At 41.4% G+C, this 14,898-nt stretch overlaps 1 protein-coding gene across 1 annotated transcript in view; it reads left to right on the plus strand.

The window, feature by feature from the left end:
• LOC120809314 (spondin-1) overlaps positions 1-7,564 on the plus strand; it is a 66,784-nt gene extending 59,220 nt beyond the window's left edge. The window contains exons 11-16 of the mRNA XM_040163021.2: positions 46-228; positions 3,145-3,315; positions 3,684-3,851; positions 5,048-5,206; positions 5,822-6,088; positions 6,161-7,564. Coding sequence (XP_040018955.1) covers positions 46-228; positions 3,145-3,315; positions 3,684-3,851; positions 5,048-5,206; positions 5,822-6,088; positions 6,161-6,324 — 1,112 coding nt within the window. The 3' untranslated portion in view covers positions 6,325-7,564. The remainder of the gene's footprint in view (positions 1-45; positions 229-3,144; positions 3,316-3,683; positions 3,852-5,047; positions 5,207-5,821; positions 6,089-6,160) is intronic.
• Positions 7,565-14,898: the final 7,334 nt, after the last annotated feature.

The following is a 14,898-nucleotide window of genomic DNA, read 5'->3' on the forward strand; positions in this document are numbered from 1 at the left end:
CATAATGGCTCTTTTTCCTTGTTAACTCCTGTGTTTCTCACTTAGATGACACACCAGAGACGTGCATCTACTCGGGTTGGTCTCCCTGGTCAGCCTGTAGCAGCGCAACATGTGAAAAGGGACGCAGGATGAGGCAGAGGATGCTGAAAGCCCAGCTGGACCTCAGTGTGCCGTGTCCCCACACGCAAGATTTCCAACCCTGCATGGGGCCAGGATGCAGCATTGAGGGTAAAAACATATATACATTCAAATGTGTATACACACACTATATATACATATAAGAAGTACAAGTTGAAGTTAAGAGCTTCCCATATTTTTTGGGTTATGTCTTAGCACTTGTTGGGGCGGAACTGCCATGCGTAGGGGGAAAAACAATTAATTTCAACTCCTTTTTGCATTAATATATATGTATGTACATCGACTGCAGACAGACGAGCAATGTAGCGGTAAATGACAAATAAAAAGACAGTAGAAAGAAAAAGAAAGCGAAATTTGAGAAAAAGACCAGTGAGACGGAGAAAGAGACTGGTGAGAAAAATAAGGAAGAAATGGACAGCAAAAGTAGAGCATTTAATCCATGATGGATGGACTCGTTTCTGTACCGATTTCCCACTGCAGCACTAAACCAGTGATTTCTATGAAATTGTTAAAATGTGTTTGGATTGATTATTTATGCTTATTGCTGAGACTGTCGAGTACGAATGTGAAGCAGGGGAAATTCAAGCTTAGCTCTTTCAGTTTTTCTGAATTTTATTTTTTTTAAATGCAACCCTACTTTTATTTAGTTAATTGAGAGAACATTGTTATATTTGCAGTCACACATATATGTTCAGTTCTTTGTTACGTGACAATACATATTGTCAAAAGAGTTTTAGAATCATACTGAATTCATTTGATTTGTTGTCGTGTATTGATTACATGCGAATGTTGATACAAGTCTAATCACTCTTAGTAGTCACAGTTTGATCTTTCGGACCTTTGCTTCTAGAAATGCTTCTCTAACTGGACCTCTTCACATTTTAGTTGAAGACCCCTGTACTAGTACATCATTTGCCATGTAGGAATATAATATCTACCAAAAAAAGTGATTGGTCTGTTTAGTGATCTGGGACTGCTATTATTTTCAACAAAACTGTTTGTTTGAAGAAGAGCAATATATAGAAAAGGTCACTAACTTCTGTATCAATAAGAGACTTATTGTTTTAAGTACACTTCACTAAACTCTTCAAACAATATGCTGTGAAGAGGTTATTTTTTACTCCCAAACTCCATTGCATGACTATAAACTCACTGTTATCATTGTCTTCTGCCACCCTTGGACATAATTGGAATAAGAATACCATTGTATTCTTTTTTGATGAGTGAACCCTCAAAATAATAAGCAGGTTAAAGCTTAGGTATTTATCTCGTCGTGAAAACTTGAAGAGGATGATTCATTTTGGCCGATCTGCAGGTGGAAACACAAACCTGCTGCCTCATTTCTATGTTCACAGTTTAGTGGAATTGTTTGTGCAACCATTGCGCAGCTGTTAGGATTGTTGTGCAGGATTATGCAGCGTGTGTGTGAGGGAACAGGTGAAACAGATGAAACCAAAACACACCTTAAATTGATATGGTTACACCAAGATTATCCAGCACAAAATACAAATCCCTAATCCCGCCGCGTAAACATCTGTGATTTGGATACCGAATGTGATGTCTACCAGTTATTGGACGAGTGCAGCTCAGACTGTTAGGCTGAGCTACACACATACAAACTCTCTCCGACCCATACAGCGATATATATAACAGCAATATTGTATTACTCCGGAACCCTTCTTTTGTTTCCATTTAGCGCACAGTTAGCATGGGGTGGAATGGGGTCAGTGTACGACACCCAGAATTGATCAATTTTCCTGGGAATCAGCTCTCCGGATGCCTCATTTGCGCTCGGAGACACCCATATCTTTTATCAGTACTCCGCTCAGTTCTGCTTAATTAGGCCACAGCTGGAAAGCAATGCCGCTCTCAGGTGATTTCTCAATACAATTTTAATAACACTTCTTCTATTATGTCACAATCACATCGTCTTGACTCACTCTCAGTATCAGTACTCGTGCCCCCCCCTCAGGAGACATCTTCACTGAGACGGCTTATTAGACGGTTAGACTCTTACAGTGACTCTCTCTAAGTGAGGGATAGGAAAATCTCGTAGGACCGTGCAGGCTAATAGTGATATAAAATACAGGAAAGTGAAGCCTTGTTAACGCCAGTGCAGCTGAAGTATGCTCTTTAGCTGATATATGAGCCAGCAGACATACATATTGACTTCCAGTCCCTCAGGCCCATGCTGTGAATAGGACTGTCCTTCAGGCAACTTGCCTTATTAAAAAGAAAGCCAAAGCAGATTCTGAGAAGGAGCTATTTCTGGAAAGTGGCAGCTCTGAGAAGATTCTACAGACTGAAATCCAGGAAGCTGTTAGAAAGGAGTCCGGTGCTGATTGTAGGTAGGAATGTCCTGTGGCTGGAGCACCTGGGTCCAAACAAGTCTCTGAGGGCGAAGCCAACGGGGGAAGATCCAGGTCCATTTAGTGAGCATTGCTGTGTTTTAATCTGTGTATAATCACCAAACCAAGAAAGACGTTATGGCGCTCATTGCTCCAAAGACCATGAAAATGGGGTCGACGGTGGCGCATGGGTAGAGCGGGTGAGAACATTAAGAAGAATCTGCCCGGTAGAGAAATCCAGAATAACGGACTATACGATGGATACGAGTTGAGTGTAACCACATGGAGGACAACGTGACACTCATAAACTATATCCTTTTTTAAATTCACAAAGAATATAACATCCTCAGGGGAGGGAACCACTAAGGTTCCCATCCTCATCATAAAAATAAGTCCTCTCATCGTGGCTGCCACTGGGTACACGCAAGGAAACAGATTTTCAATTTGCAGAATCTCCAGTCCACTGCAATAAGCTTGTCTGGATCAGAATCTTTCTGTTTCTGTCCTCTCTTTACATCTATACACCAGCTATGATATCCTTTTCTTCTAGGGGGTTTTCACAGCTTAAGCACAAACCCAGAACCTTTCATTAATAAAACATCAAAGAGAAATGGCTCTAATATGAGGATGTTTCCTCTTGCTACTCTCCGGTGGACAGAGCCATCGACGTGTATGATGTCGGAATGGATCAGCTGGTCGGCCTGCAGCGTGTCCTGTGGGATGGGGATGAGGTCTAGAGAGCGCTACGTCAAACAGTATCCTGAGGACGGCTCGCTCTGCCAGCTCCAGACCGAGGAGACGGAGAAGTGTGTCGTCAACGACGAATGCTGTGAGTGCTTTTCTGATTGTGTTGAGAATTAAAAAATAAATCATTATTTTCATTAATAATATGTTTCATTCTCTTTAATTTGTCACCAGTTTTTTCCCCATTGTACATATGTGAGTTGGGTACATACTGTATATATAATAAGAGAAATGCATTACTATTTGTCTTTCCTTTTCTAAATAGGTACATGGTAGGAAATGGTTATGTATTGTGAGGTTATTGTGACAGTGAGTCTGCGAAAATTTACTTGAATTTAGCGCGGTTCATTTAGGCACGCGGAGTGCAGCAGTACTCCAAAAACTGGACGTCTTCGTGGCGGAACATGGGCAGACCCACTAAATGTGTTTTTGGTGCGGCGTACTTCTCTGCAGCACCCAGCAGCTGCGTGGTGACTGAGTGGGCTGAGTGGGACCCCTGCAGCGTCACCTGCGGCTTGGGCATGAGAAGACGCGAGCGCATGGTGAAGATGCCGCCTATAGACGGATCAATGTGCAAGACCGAGGTGGCAGAAGTGGAGAAATGCATGATGCCAGAATGCCGTGAGTGAAATGTGTTGTTTTTTCTCTTTATTTTGTTCGTTTGTTTGTTTTTTTAATGCGTCAGAGCTCAACATTAAGATCTCAGGAACGCCCTGCAGGGGAATTTCTTCAAAATATAGATGCTGGTGGTCCAAGGTCAATGTGCCCCCTCGTTCATCCCGTATCCACGTGATAGCGATATCTCAGGAACGCCTGGAGGGTCTTTGGTTGTCCGGCACAAACACCCTCTCGCTGCACATTTAACTTAAGCCTAGTTTATGCTTCTGCGTTTTCAGAGCGACGCAGACGCAAGACCCCCTTGCGTGTCCCTTGCGTGCCTTTTCACAGCTCCTTGCGTCTTTGTGTGTGTCGACCCATTTGCGTCGAAAGCGACGCAAGCCTCCCGCAGCGCACCAGGCTGCGATTGGTCCGCTAACTACATCCTTTACGGAGTCTCACATTTCCGCTTTCATAGCCCGACACTGCCATTATTAAAACAAAGAATGTTTACGAGAGAACGGATCAGATTGAAGAACTTTTGTCGAAAGAAATGCCTAAATATGACCCGCTTGTACAACCCGCCAATGACGGGTTGTATAAGCGAGTTGGATTCATGAAGGGAGATTTCCGCAAACACCGGTTTGCCGGTCGAAAGGTGCACAAAGTAGTGGAGGAAAATAGCGGACAAATGTGTCCGCGAAGAAAAGCAGCAGTGGCGATGCACGGGGCAATAAAGTCTATGATAAATGAATAAATAAATAAATAGACGTGACTCTCTAGGTTGTCTTCAACAAAAACACGTTGCTCCACCTGTTGTTCTGGAGGTGAACTGCTCTGCAACACACGCAAGACTTTTAGAATCATGAATTGAAACGAGTGTGTCGACGCAACTACGCAGACGCAGAAGCATGCGCCAGCCTTAGGCAGTTCAGATGAGTTCAAAGAAGTTTGTTTTTTTCTTTTTCCATTAGCGAATGCTATCGTTTGGTCCAAGTTAAAACACTGATTGGTCAGAGATAACCATCACGAGAGCGACTTTCTCTTTGACACCAATTTTTTATTCACTCAACCCAGTTTGTTCGCAACACTTTGTACACTACAGCCAACGTTTGTTGTGTTTGGTAGTTTAATGAGTTCTATCATGTTAGGTTTTGTGTGTTTTTCGAGATAAGTAATAATAAGCCTTTTTTAACGGTAGCCTGCGTGCTTGTTTGCAGATAGCCTTCCGTGCATGCTGTCGCCCTGGTCCGACTGGAGCGATTGCAGCGTGACGTGTGGGCGGGGCTTACGAACACGTCAGAGGATGCTGAAGTCGGATCCCGCCGGGTGCTCCGAGGAGCTGGAGCAGACGGAGAAGTGCATGCTGCCCGAGTGCCGTGAGTATCTGCAGCCACTCGTTTACTAACAGAATGATAGAAATGCCATTCTTTTGTACAGTTTTTCATTTTTTTCATTTATTGCCTGTCTCACTTCCTGGTTGTGTGTCTGCAATATCTCAGAAAAGGGAATTAAGGGAATTTACTTTAATTTGGCATCTATCTGAACTCAACCAAGAACAAAAAATGCTTTTGGATGATCAATCATTTATATGCTATTTATGACAATTTGACGAAATAATTTTTTTTTCTGCTGTAGTCCGTCTTTTTAGGCCTAACGCCTAACGCGGTTACGTAGTGTGCGTTGGAACAACAAGATTTCACATTATCCTGTGGTCATTCATAATGGTAATGGCTGATAATACTCCAATCTGGATGAGATTACTGCATGTGACTCCATCAACCCTGAATCTCAGACAAGGTCCCTTGAGTTTTCACTAATAATTGAATGAGAGCTAGAGGGAAGGGCAGAGGAGACCGTTCAAATTGGAACATGCACCAGTGACAAATGTGATTTTGAGATCTTATTAGAATAAATATGCCACAAAATGTTCCCTGTGCTTCTATTAGTTCCTTGACTTGACTTAATTGTTTGTCCTTCGTTCTCCCTTCCAGCCGCCGATTGCATGGTCTCTGAGTGGTCTGAGTGGTCTGAGTGCAATAAGTCCTGCGGCAAAGGACACACCATCCGCACCCGTATGGTCAAGCTGGAGCCGCAGTTTGGGGGCAGCGCTTGTCCCGAGACCATCCAGAGGAAGAAGTGCAAAATCCGAAAGTGCCGGACGAAAGGAGGAAGTAGGGGCGCAGTCGGAGGCGCAGGAGGAGGTCAGAGAAGGAGACGAGGAAAACAGGGAAGAGACTCAGTGGCCGAGGAGCAGCCAGGTTTGTTGGGAACAATCAGTCACATTGACTTTAAATGCACGAAACCCCCAGGTTGAGACACTTCTGTTTCAGGTTGCAGGATGCAGCCATGGACCGCCTGGACGGACTGCACCAAAGCGTGCTCGGGGGGGATCCAGGAGCGCTTCATGGTGGCGAAGAAAAGAGCCAAAGGTGCCATGGCGGTTGGCTGCAAGGACCGGAAGGAGGTCCGCGCCTGTAACGTCCATCCCTGCTAAAGGGGTTGGGCTGAAAAGGTGTTACTACTGAGCATCAGAGGAGGGGGAGTATGGGGGGAGGGGGGGCGCCAGGTTAAATGCTTGAGACAGGAAAATATTGGTTTGATGAAGCGTTTTGTGCGTTTTGAGAGTTGAGGGGGGTAGAGGATGGCCTAGTTTGAAACTTTTAGTGACAAGAGGAGAGTTGAGGTAAGAGGAGGCGAAGGAAGGAGGAAAGGAGGAGATGATAATGTGTTGTTTAGTAAAGCCGCTGTAGGCATTTAGTTACCAGGGCTTACATTTAGAACGGTGAAAGTATCAGAGACAAATGTCTGTGTCCTGCAAAAAAAATGTTGAATTCAACCCCTAAAAAGAAGCCTATTAAGTATGCATATTTGTAAGAATCAGCTCAAAAAAAGTCCAAAGAGAACATGTCCCCAGTGAAAGATGGTTTATCACGAGAAAAGAGCATTTCTATGAAGAAGAGTAGCATTTAAGTTGCCAACTGTCCCCTTATTGAGGACAAGAAATCCTTAACAATAGAAAATGTAAGGATTTCTTTTTTTTTGCAAGACATGGATGGACGCTCACACAGGCAGTTTCAAAAGACTTGTGGATGTGCTCTTATATATAACCAACACTTATAAACGACACTACAATGTAAGTACTAAAAGAAAAAATCACTTTCCCTAATAGGTAGGTGCGTTTAAATAGAGATGTTTTATACTGTCTTTGTATACTGTACTGCTTTGTCCTTTCAACTGACGTAGCATTAAACCCCCGACGTTGCTCACTTTTGTCGGAGGATCTTCCGTTAGCATATGCAATATGATTCTGTTTGGTTTTGGACATCATGCTTTCCCTGCTGTAGATGTTGTCTTTTAAACACGTTGCTGGAATGACTGCCTGACAAACACAAGCGGACGGAGACAGGTGGGATGCAAAATCCATCACGCAGTAAGACTCTTACTGGGGCCTCAGTTTCATCTCACTGCAATGATGTTTTATTAAATAAAATGTATAATTTCTATCTTATTGCCACCATGAAAGTTACTGTAAAATCCTTTTTTTATGATGATCTTTTTGGTTTTAATAAGAAGTTATTTTTTCTGTCGATGTTCTCTTTGCCCTCTTACTCTCACTCTTTTCTTTTTCAGGCCTCTTTTTTGTATTTCTTTGCCTCCGTATTATGGCCCTACTTTCTAAAAAAATCACCTTTACAATACAATAAAAAATAAATAAAAAAATGTAAATGTGAAAATCACAATGTCATTTGACTCTTTTTGATCAACGGCAATATAATAACATACATCCTGTGTATTAAATCATTTCAAGAGCTTTCAGACTTTTTATGAGAGCTACTTCTAAATGATGACAAATTATATGTTTCAGACGTGGTATTTCAAATAGTACAGTTTTACAGTTAACAGTTTTACCCTCAGCATAGGGGTCTGTGGTACCCATTGGGAAGTAAAGCCTACCTCCAAAAAACACGAGGTTAAAGGGATTGGGAATCTTTAAAGGATTCAAACCCAGATATTTTTTGAATGCACATTCCAGTTGCATTCATTCATTTTTATTTATTTGTTGGAAAAAATGAGTACATCGTGGCCAATTGAGTGTGTACAGCTTTCTCAGCTTTGTAATTACAAGTATATTCCACTAGATGGGGGTAGAGTAATAAACACTATTGTGTATATCATACCAAATGTTGCATACACAGTATGACACTGATAAAGAAGCATTTCACTCACAATTTTGAAACTTTTATTTCCCATTTTCCATACATTAACATAAACAAAAAATTTAACATTAGGAAGGACACAATTGCTTTAAAGATGGTTTATTATTTTTAGTGGTACATATTTGTAAGGGGACGCTCATTCATTTACACTTAAGATTAAAGGTAAAAGATCTGCGAATGACTAAAAAGCTTGTTTAGAAGCAGAACACCAGACACTTAGATATCCTGACTTTTAGTCCGTATTATTGGGTCATGCTATCTTCACTAGATGTCCCATAATGCATTACCCCCAACTGTTGGGCAGGCTTTCTGTCCACGCTTAGATCAGGAATCAGGAATCAGGAAACATTTATTAGCCAAAATATGTCAAACATACAAGGAATTTGTCTTGGCGGTTAGTGTGCGACAGTAGACAGACAAGACAACAGTGCACAAGTAATAAAATAAAGTGTAATGAAATGCTAGTGCAATGGGTTAGTAGAATAAGGCTAAGGCTATGGGTTAGTATAAAACAAGGGAATAAAGTTAAAAAATGTTAAATATTAAAAAGTTAAAGAAAAGTATTAAGCATAAAGTGCACTAACAAACAAGTAACAGACAAGAGACAAAGTGACAAGTGATAACCCTGATGACATCACAAAAATGTCATCAGGAGGGGTTCTCTCTCTCAGAAGCCATTACTCAGCAGTTTATACCGTTTAATAGTATTGATTTTGACATGTAATATCAGTGTTCCTTTAACAATCAAACATGGGCAAAAAAAATTGTGACATAACAGCATGTTGGGTGCAACTTTAGCAGGTTTGTAATGAATTACATTCAGTTGTGTATTGGCAACAATGATATTTGTTTGGCAAAAATAATAATCCAACTGTTATACTTAACGTCATTGTACCAAAGCATCATATGAGTACCGTCATCTACCTTAGTAAACAAGACCAGACCAACAGCTGGATATTACAACCATTTGTCTCCTAAAAAATGGCATTCCCATCCAACTCCACAACACCTTTAGTCACATACTGAGGAGACTTATTATCCGATTATCTTCCAAACACAAAGGTCCCAAATTTAAGCAGTCTCAAACTGTGATTAACGAACAATCTAAGATGCGCTTCTTTGTAGATCATCTTTGGAGAAATGCTTGTTTCCTCCTCTGTTTTTTGCCTAGGTATGGAGATCAGTTTTGTCTCTCTTTGTTTTTTTAGGTAAGATGAACTCTATTTTCGAGTTAGTGTGGGGAGTTTGGTCTATGGTTTTGGCCTTTGAGGCCCTGATTTCCCTCTTCCGTTTGTGTTGGTTTATCTTCTAAGACTTTATTCATACATTTCATTTGTTTTGTTTTTCAATAGTTTTTAGAGTATCATTTTGTATTAAATTGACCTGGAACAAAGTTGGAAATGATGTCTCCCCTAAGACCACCAGAGGGCAGTGTACTCCAGAGAAAGCTAGCAGGATGGGAAGCAGCACATTTAAATTTAACATTTAGATTTACATTTAATATTTACATTTACATTTAACTTTTATATTATTCAACAACTTTGTGTTACTGCCAAACATTATTCTTGGAAAAGTTATTGCATGAATTTACATGAATTTCTCTCTAAATGTTTGAAAAAGTGACCATATGAATATTTTCGTGCTTTTTTGTTCATATGATAATGCTAAATGTAGTAAAATTGCGCAGGATTTTAGAACGTGCGACATTTTGCGAGCGACAGACAAGAGCTCAGAGGTTCACAACGTGTACCATCCATCATCCTCTTCCTTGCTAATATACACTATACTGATGCTCTATTTGTTTATAGCTGATAAACAATCTGGAGTATTATATAACATGTCACGTCCAAGGGGAGTTTTAGCAAATACTGAAATCCTCCAGTGTATTATACCTCCTCTGAGTCTTTCCTTGATAACCATGATTCCCTCACATTCCTGCAGAACCTGTGGGTAATGCAATGCCGCTTCTGTATACTAATCTCACTCTCAACATAGAAGCCAGGGGGATGATAGCTGTAAACGCACATTTAATCCATGTTCCCACATACGCATGTGTGCATGTTCCCGAGCATTGCATCCAGTTCCAACCGTTTAGACCACACCTCAACAACTACTTGAAGAAACAGATAACAATTTTGTCACTTTATTTTGTCTCTAGTGCCCATTCTGACTAGGGGTCATGCTAAGTCTGCACTTAATTACTAAAGTCTGAAATACTTACACGTTATGTTAGATGAGAATAATATTTTTTTCTTATATTGCATATTAGCGCTTCCTTGGGCTGAACTCAGAAAGAGGGACAACCAGGTGTCTACAAGGACAGGGGAAGCTAGTCCATAAGAAGGCAGCAACTGTCAATCCCCATGTGGCCACACTGATAAAAAATCTCTTGGACTTCGAGTGGGGCTTTATGTTTCCGTCTGCATATTTCCACACAGGACATTGGACATTGGAAAAAAGAACACCAGGATGCAGTGTGCTATCTCTCCTTCCTCCCTAGATAACACTTTTTAAAATTGTCTGCAGTTCCCTAAAAATGAAGTGCCAGGCTGTGTCTTGGTGTCTTGAAGTGGGGTTAATGAAGTAGGCAGTTCAGTGACAAATAAATCAAAGTTGACACCTTGATTCACACAATGTTTTTTTTGTGCTTTCTCCCCTATCAAGTCTCCGTAGATCGTGGTTCCTTCGGGACCCTGGTCCTGACACCTACCGTGGCCATGCTGACGCCTGCTGCTGCCATCATCATCATCATCATTATTATTTTATATTATAATATGATATATTAATATGATATTAATCATATTACTGTACTCGTAAACCAACATTACCCTCTCCTAAAGTCTCTGTGCTCTCCCTCCCCACAGGCTTCTGTGGATGGTGGTTCTATCTGATGGTGGTTGCCCCTGCAGTGGTCCTGCTGTGCGCCTGGCTTACTACTCACAATTACTTGAATAATTTCTGTCATAGGAATTGCATGTATTATACATTGTTCATTCTGTACACATGGCATCCATTGTAGTCTGTCCATCCCGGGAGTGGGATCCCTCCTCTGACGTTCTCCCTAAGGTTTCTTCCCTTTTTTCCCTCTTGCAAGGGTTTTTTCATTTTTTGGGGAGTTTTTCCTGTGCCGATGGTGGGTTTCGGGGCAGAGGATGTTGTATGTGTACAGACTGTAAAGCCCTCTGAGGCAAATTTGTAATTTGCGATTATGGGCTATACAAAATAGAATGAATTGAATTGAATTGAATGTTGTTCTGGCTGAGAGATCTCTGATGGGGGATCCATTCCCCTTCCACCTGTGGCCTATTGACATCCTTGTTCGTGATTACGTAGATACTTTACAAAATCATTTCGTGGGATATTTGTAAAATGCGGCTTATTACGAATGCTAGATGTGACCAGTCTGAGATTTTGCAGCTGGGTTCTGTTCCAGCATGCTGTCTGCCAACTGTAAGCCGGTCCCCTCGGGGCTTGGCTCCATCTACTTAACTGCCAGCTCTGGTGGACAGCTGAAAGCGACCACAGGAGCTCAGAGGCGCTCCGATTTGCCAGCAGATGTGAAAAATTCATGATCTCATCTACATAAGTCAATCTATTCTCAACGCGTTCTGAGGCACGTTCTAAAAATACACACTCTGTGCCTTTTTTCTCTAGGTGCTAAAAAGAGAGAAACCCGTCTGAGAAAAGATGGTTTTTAATCGATAAAATCACTCACAATGGCTTTTTTTCCCTTCATGTCTGGTAGTAATGCTTATTTGTGTGAGGGCAATGCGTGTTATTCTTATTTTCATTTTACTGATTATGCATTTCCACCCCGACAAACAAGTCAGTAACTCCCAACTCAGAAGACAATAGAAGTCCACAGCGGTACCATTAGCATGGTGGAGCCATTACGGTATGTATGTGCTCACGTTTGTGTGCATCCTAGCTCATGTTTGTAATTGTAATCTCATTGCCGATAAGGTTTGCTTTTTTTGTTGTTTTAAAACTGAATTTTTTTTCCACAGCTTCAACTAAGTGCTTCTAATTGGGGTGTTCTCAGTACTGTCTGACCTTCTCTCCCCAACAGCTCTCCTCCCTCTCCCTCTCATCCGTTCTATTAGTAGGTCAAACACAATCGCAAAGAATGAACAGTGTCTTCATTCACAGAAGATGGCAAAGATAAGCCTCCCTCCCAAACTAAAGAATTTAATAAAAAAACAGCATGATGTTCTTTAAGTCCGATGAGTTAGATTCCACTGAAGCCACAATATTACCAATATTATGACGGTGAGTGTAATCCAGAATATTTATCTTAAATGTCAGCTGTGGGATGTACAACTTACCTACCTATGACACTTTAAATACGAAGGATTCAGTGGTGCTCTTGAGTCAACACTAACATCATTTCAGCTCTTTCCTAAAATACTACTAACAATTCATTACTTTGCCACTTTTTGCAGGAATCTCAGGCCATTTTATTTCATTACTTTTTTTCATAGTCACTAAATCTCAACGATAAATTAGACGTTAATGTTTCATCAGTCTGTAAAGTAATTCTGCTTGTCCCCTACGTGGAAGCTTCTGCATCTGGTTTGTTTCCATGCGTAGTTTTTTTCCATTCATTTTTCAGCACTCTTTAGTTGCTATCTATTATTTTGATAAAATATGTAGAGCAAATTTTCATCCTATTTAACAGGACATATTCGTATAAGATGTTATTAGTTTGTGATTTATTTATTTATTTGTGTTATGAACTAATTTCTACTGTTTTATTGGTAATGGTTCATCATCATCACCCAGGACCTCTAGTGGGAGCTGAACATCAGCTCCATCACCAAGAAGGCTCAGCAGAGGTTGTTCTTCCTGAGGCAGCTGAAGAAATTCAAAGACGATGATGGTGCACTTCTATACGGCCATCATCAAGTCCATCCTCTGCTCTTCCATCACCGTCTGGTACGCTGCAGCCACAGCCAAGGACAAGGGCAGGCTGCAGCGTGTCATCCGCTCTGCAGAGAGTCCCTGCAGGACTTGTTTGCTTCTAGGACCCTGAAGCGAGCTAAAAAGATCGTAGCCGACCCCTCTCAGCCCGGACAAAACCTGTTTGTGCCCCTTCCATCTGGCAGGAGGCTGAGGTCCATCAGGACTAAGACCTCCCGCCACACAAACAGTTTCTTCCCGTCGGCAGTCGGGCTCATCAACAGAGCCCGGTCCCCCACTGACTGACTCTGACATTCCACCGGTCAATTTCTTTCATACTGCACATTTCACTTTCACTTGTTACTTTTCACTCGTCATTTTGTCAATTCCTGTTCGCTGGTGCACTTTATTTTTTAATTTTAAAATATCTTTCACTTTAACTTTTATTCTTTTATTTTAAACTAACCCATAGCCTTATACTACTAACCCATAGCGTTATATTTTATTTTATTCCTTGTGCACTGTCGTCCATTGTCGTACTGTCTGCTGTTACACACCAACCGCCAAGTCAAATTCCTTGTATGTCTGACATATATATATAGGCAATAAATGTTTCCTGATTCCTGCTTCCTGATTACTGGTTAGTAACAAGACAATTATTCTACCGTATGGCATGGCAACCGGTGGAAAAAAAAGATTCAACCGTCATCAAGTAACAATTGGCCATGTGAGTTCAGCCGAGCAACAGCTGTCCTCTGTCTTTGCCGTTGCAGCTACCCCTGACCTGTGTGGCCGCTGTCTTGTTAACAGTGACAACAACGGTGATGTGTTTTTTGAAGGTCGACTCTATTTGGGTCCTCGTGTGGACTTTTTAAATAGAAACGCCCACCCTGCCATGATTGATAAGATTATGATTAATGTAAGCGGTAGTACTAGCTGAGTCAACATTTGCTCTGCCTAGTTTGGGAATAACTGAAAGAGGTTGGTTTGGATTTTGTGAGCTGTGTTGTTTTACATCCTCCCGTGTTCTGTGAAGTGAAATTGTTTGTTTTTTTAGACGGAGTTGTGGGGCTTTGAAGAGAATATTTGAACAGATGTAGTTCCACATCAGCGAGGGCGGTTGGACTATGATGTAAAGTAACCATGGACAACACACTAAACCACCACCTTGAAGGAGAAGTCAAGTGCAGCCGACATTCAGAATATTTCCCCCTCTGTATCTTGACCTTTTGCGGTGGGGAACTGTATCCGATATGTCAGTCTCGGCACAGCCACAAGACACATTGTAGAACAGGTGTTGAATGGTCTAACCCCTTGTATTACTGTTCGATCGAAAATAACGGAGGGCGTCTGGTATCATGACGACCATCATATTAGTTGCTGTTACGGTAATACACACTGAACAAGGACATATTTGTGTGTAAATGTATCAACGTCATCACACAGAGACCTAAGTCCCTTCATGTGGTACAACGTTTTCAGAATGGCTTGAGTAAATAAAACATGTTTTGTTAAAACATACTTATTTCAAGTGAAATTTGTTTGTTTCGATGTTTTGATTTAAATAAATACATCAGTGGAACTTAAAAGATTGAGAAACAAAAAATACCCCCCCTTTACATACAGTACATCCTGATGTACTGTAGACATGACAAGACATGAAGTTTTTGCTTTCCAGCGCATTGAATCTAAGTGACTGATTAATACCATCAGCAGAAACACTCTCTCTGCATCCTCCAGTCCGTTTTATCTGGCATTGTCGTGGAAACATTTCTCAGTTCCCCTTCCTCCTCAGGCCACTTTGTACGCTCTGAAAATGGAAGTGTCGTCCCACTGTATTGGTAACAGGCGGAGTCTCAAACGGAATATTACCCAAACAACACTCAGGACTCCACATTGAATGCTGCTGCTGCTTTATTGGCTCGCCGTTTGGCTCAGCTATCTCCCGGATC

Source organism: Gasterosteus aculeatus, chromosome X (assembly GCF_964276395.1).
Source record: "Gasterosteus aculeatus chromosome X, fGasAcu3.hap1.1, whole genome shotgun sequence".
NCBI lineage: Eukaryota > Metazoa > Chordata > Actinopteri > Perciformes > Gasterosteidae > Gasterosteus > Gasterosteus aculeatus.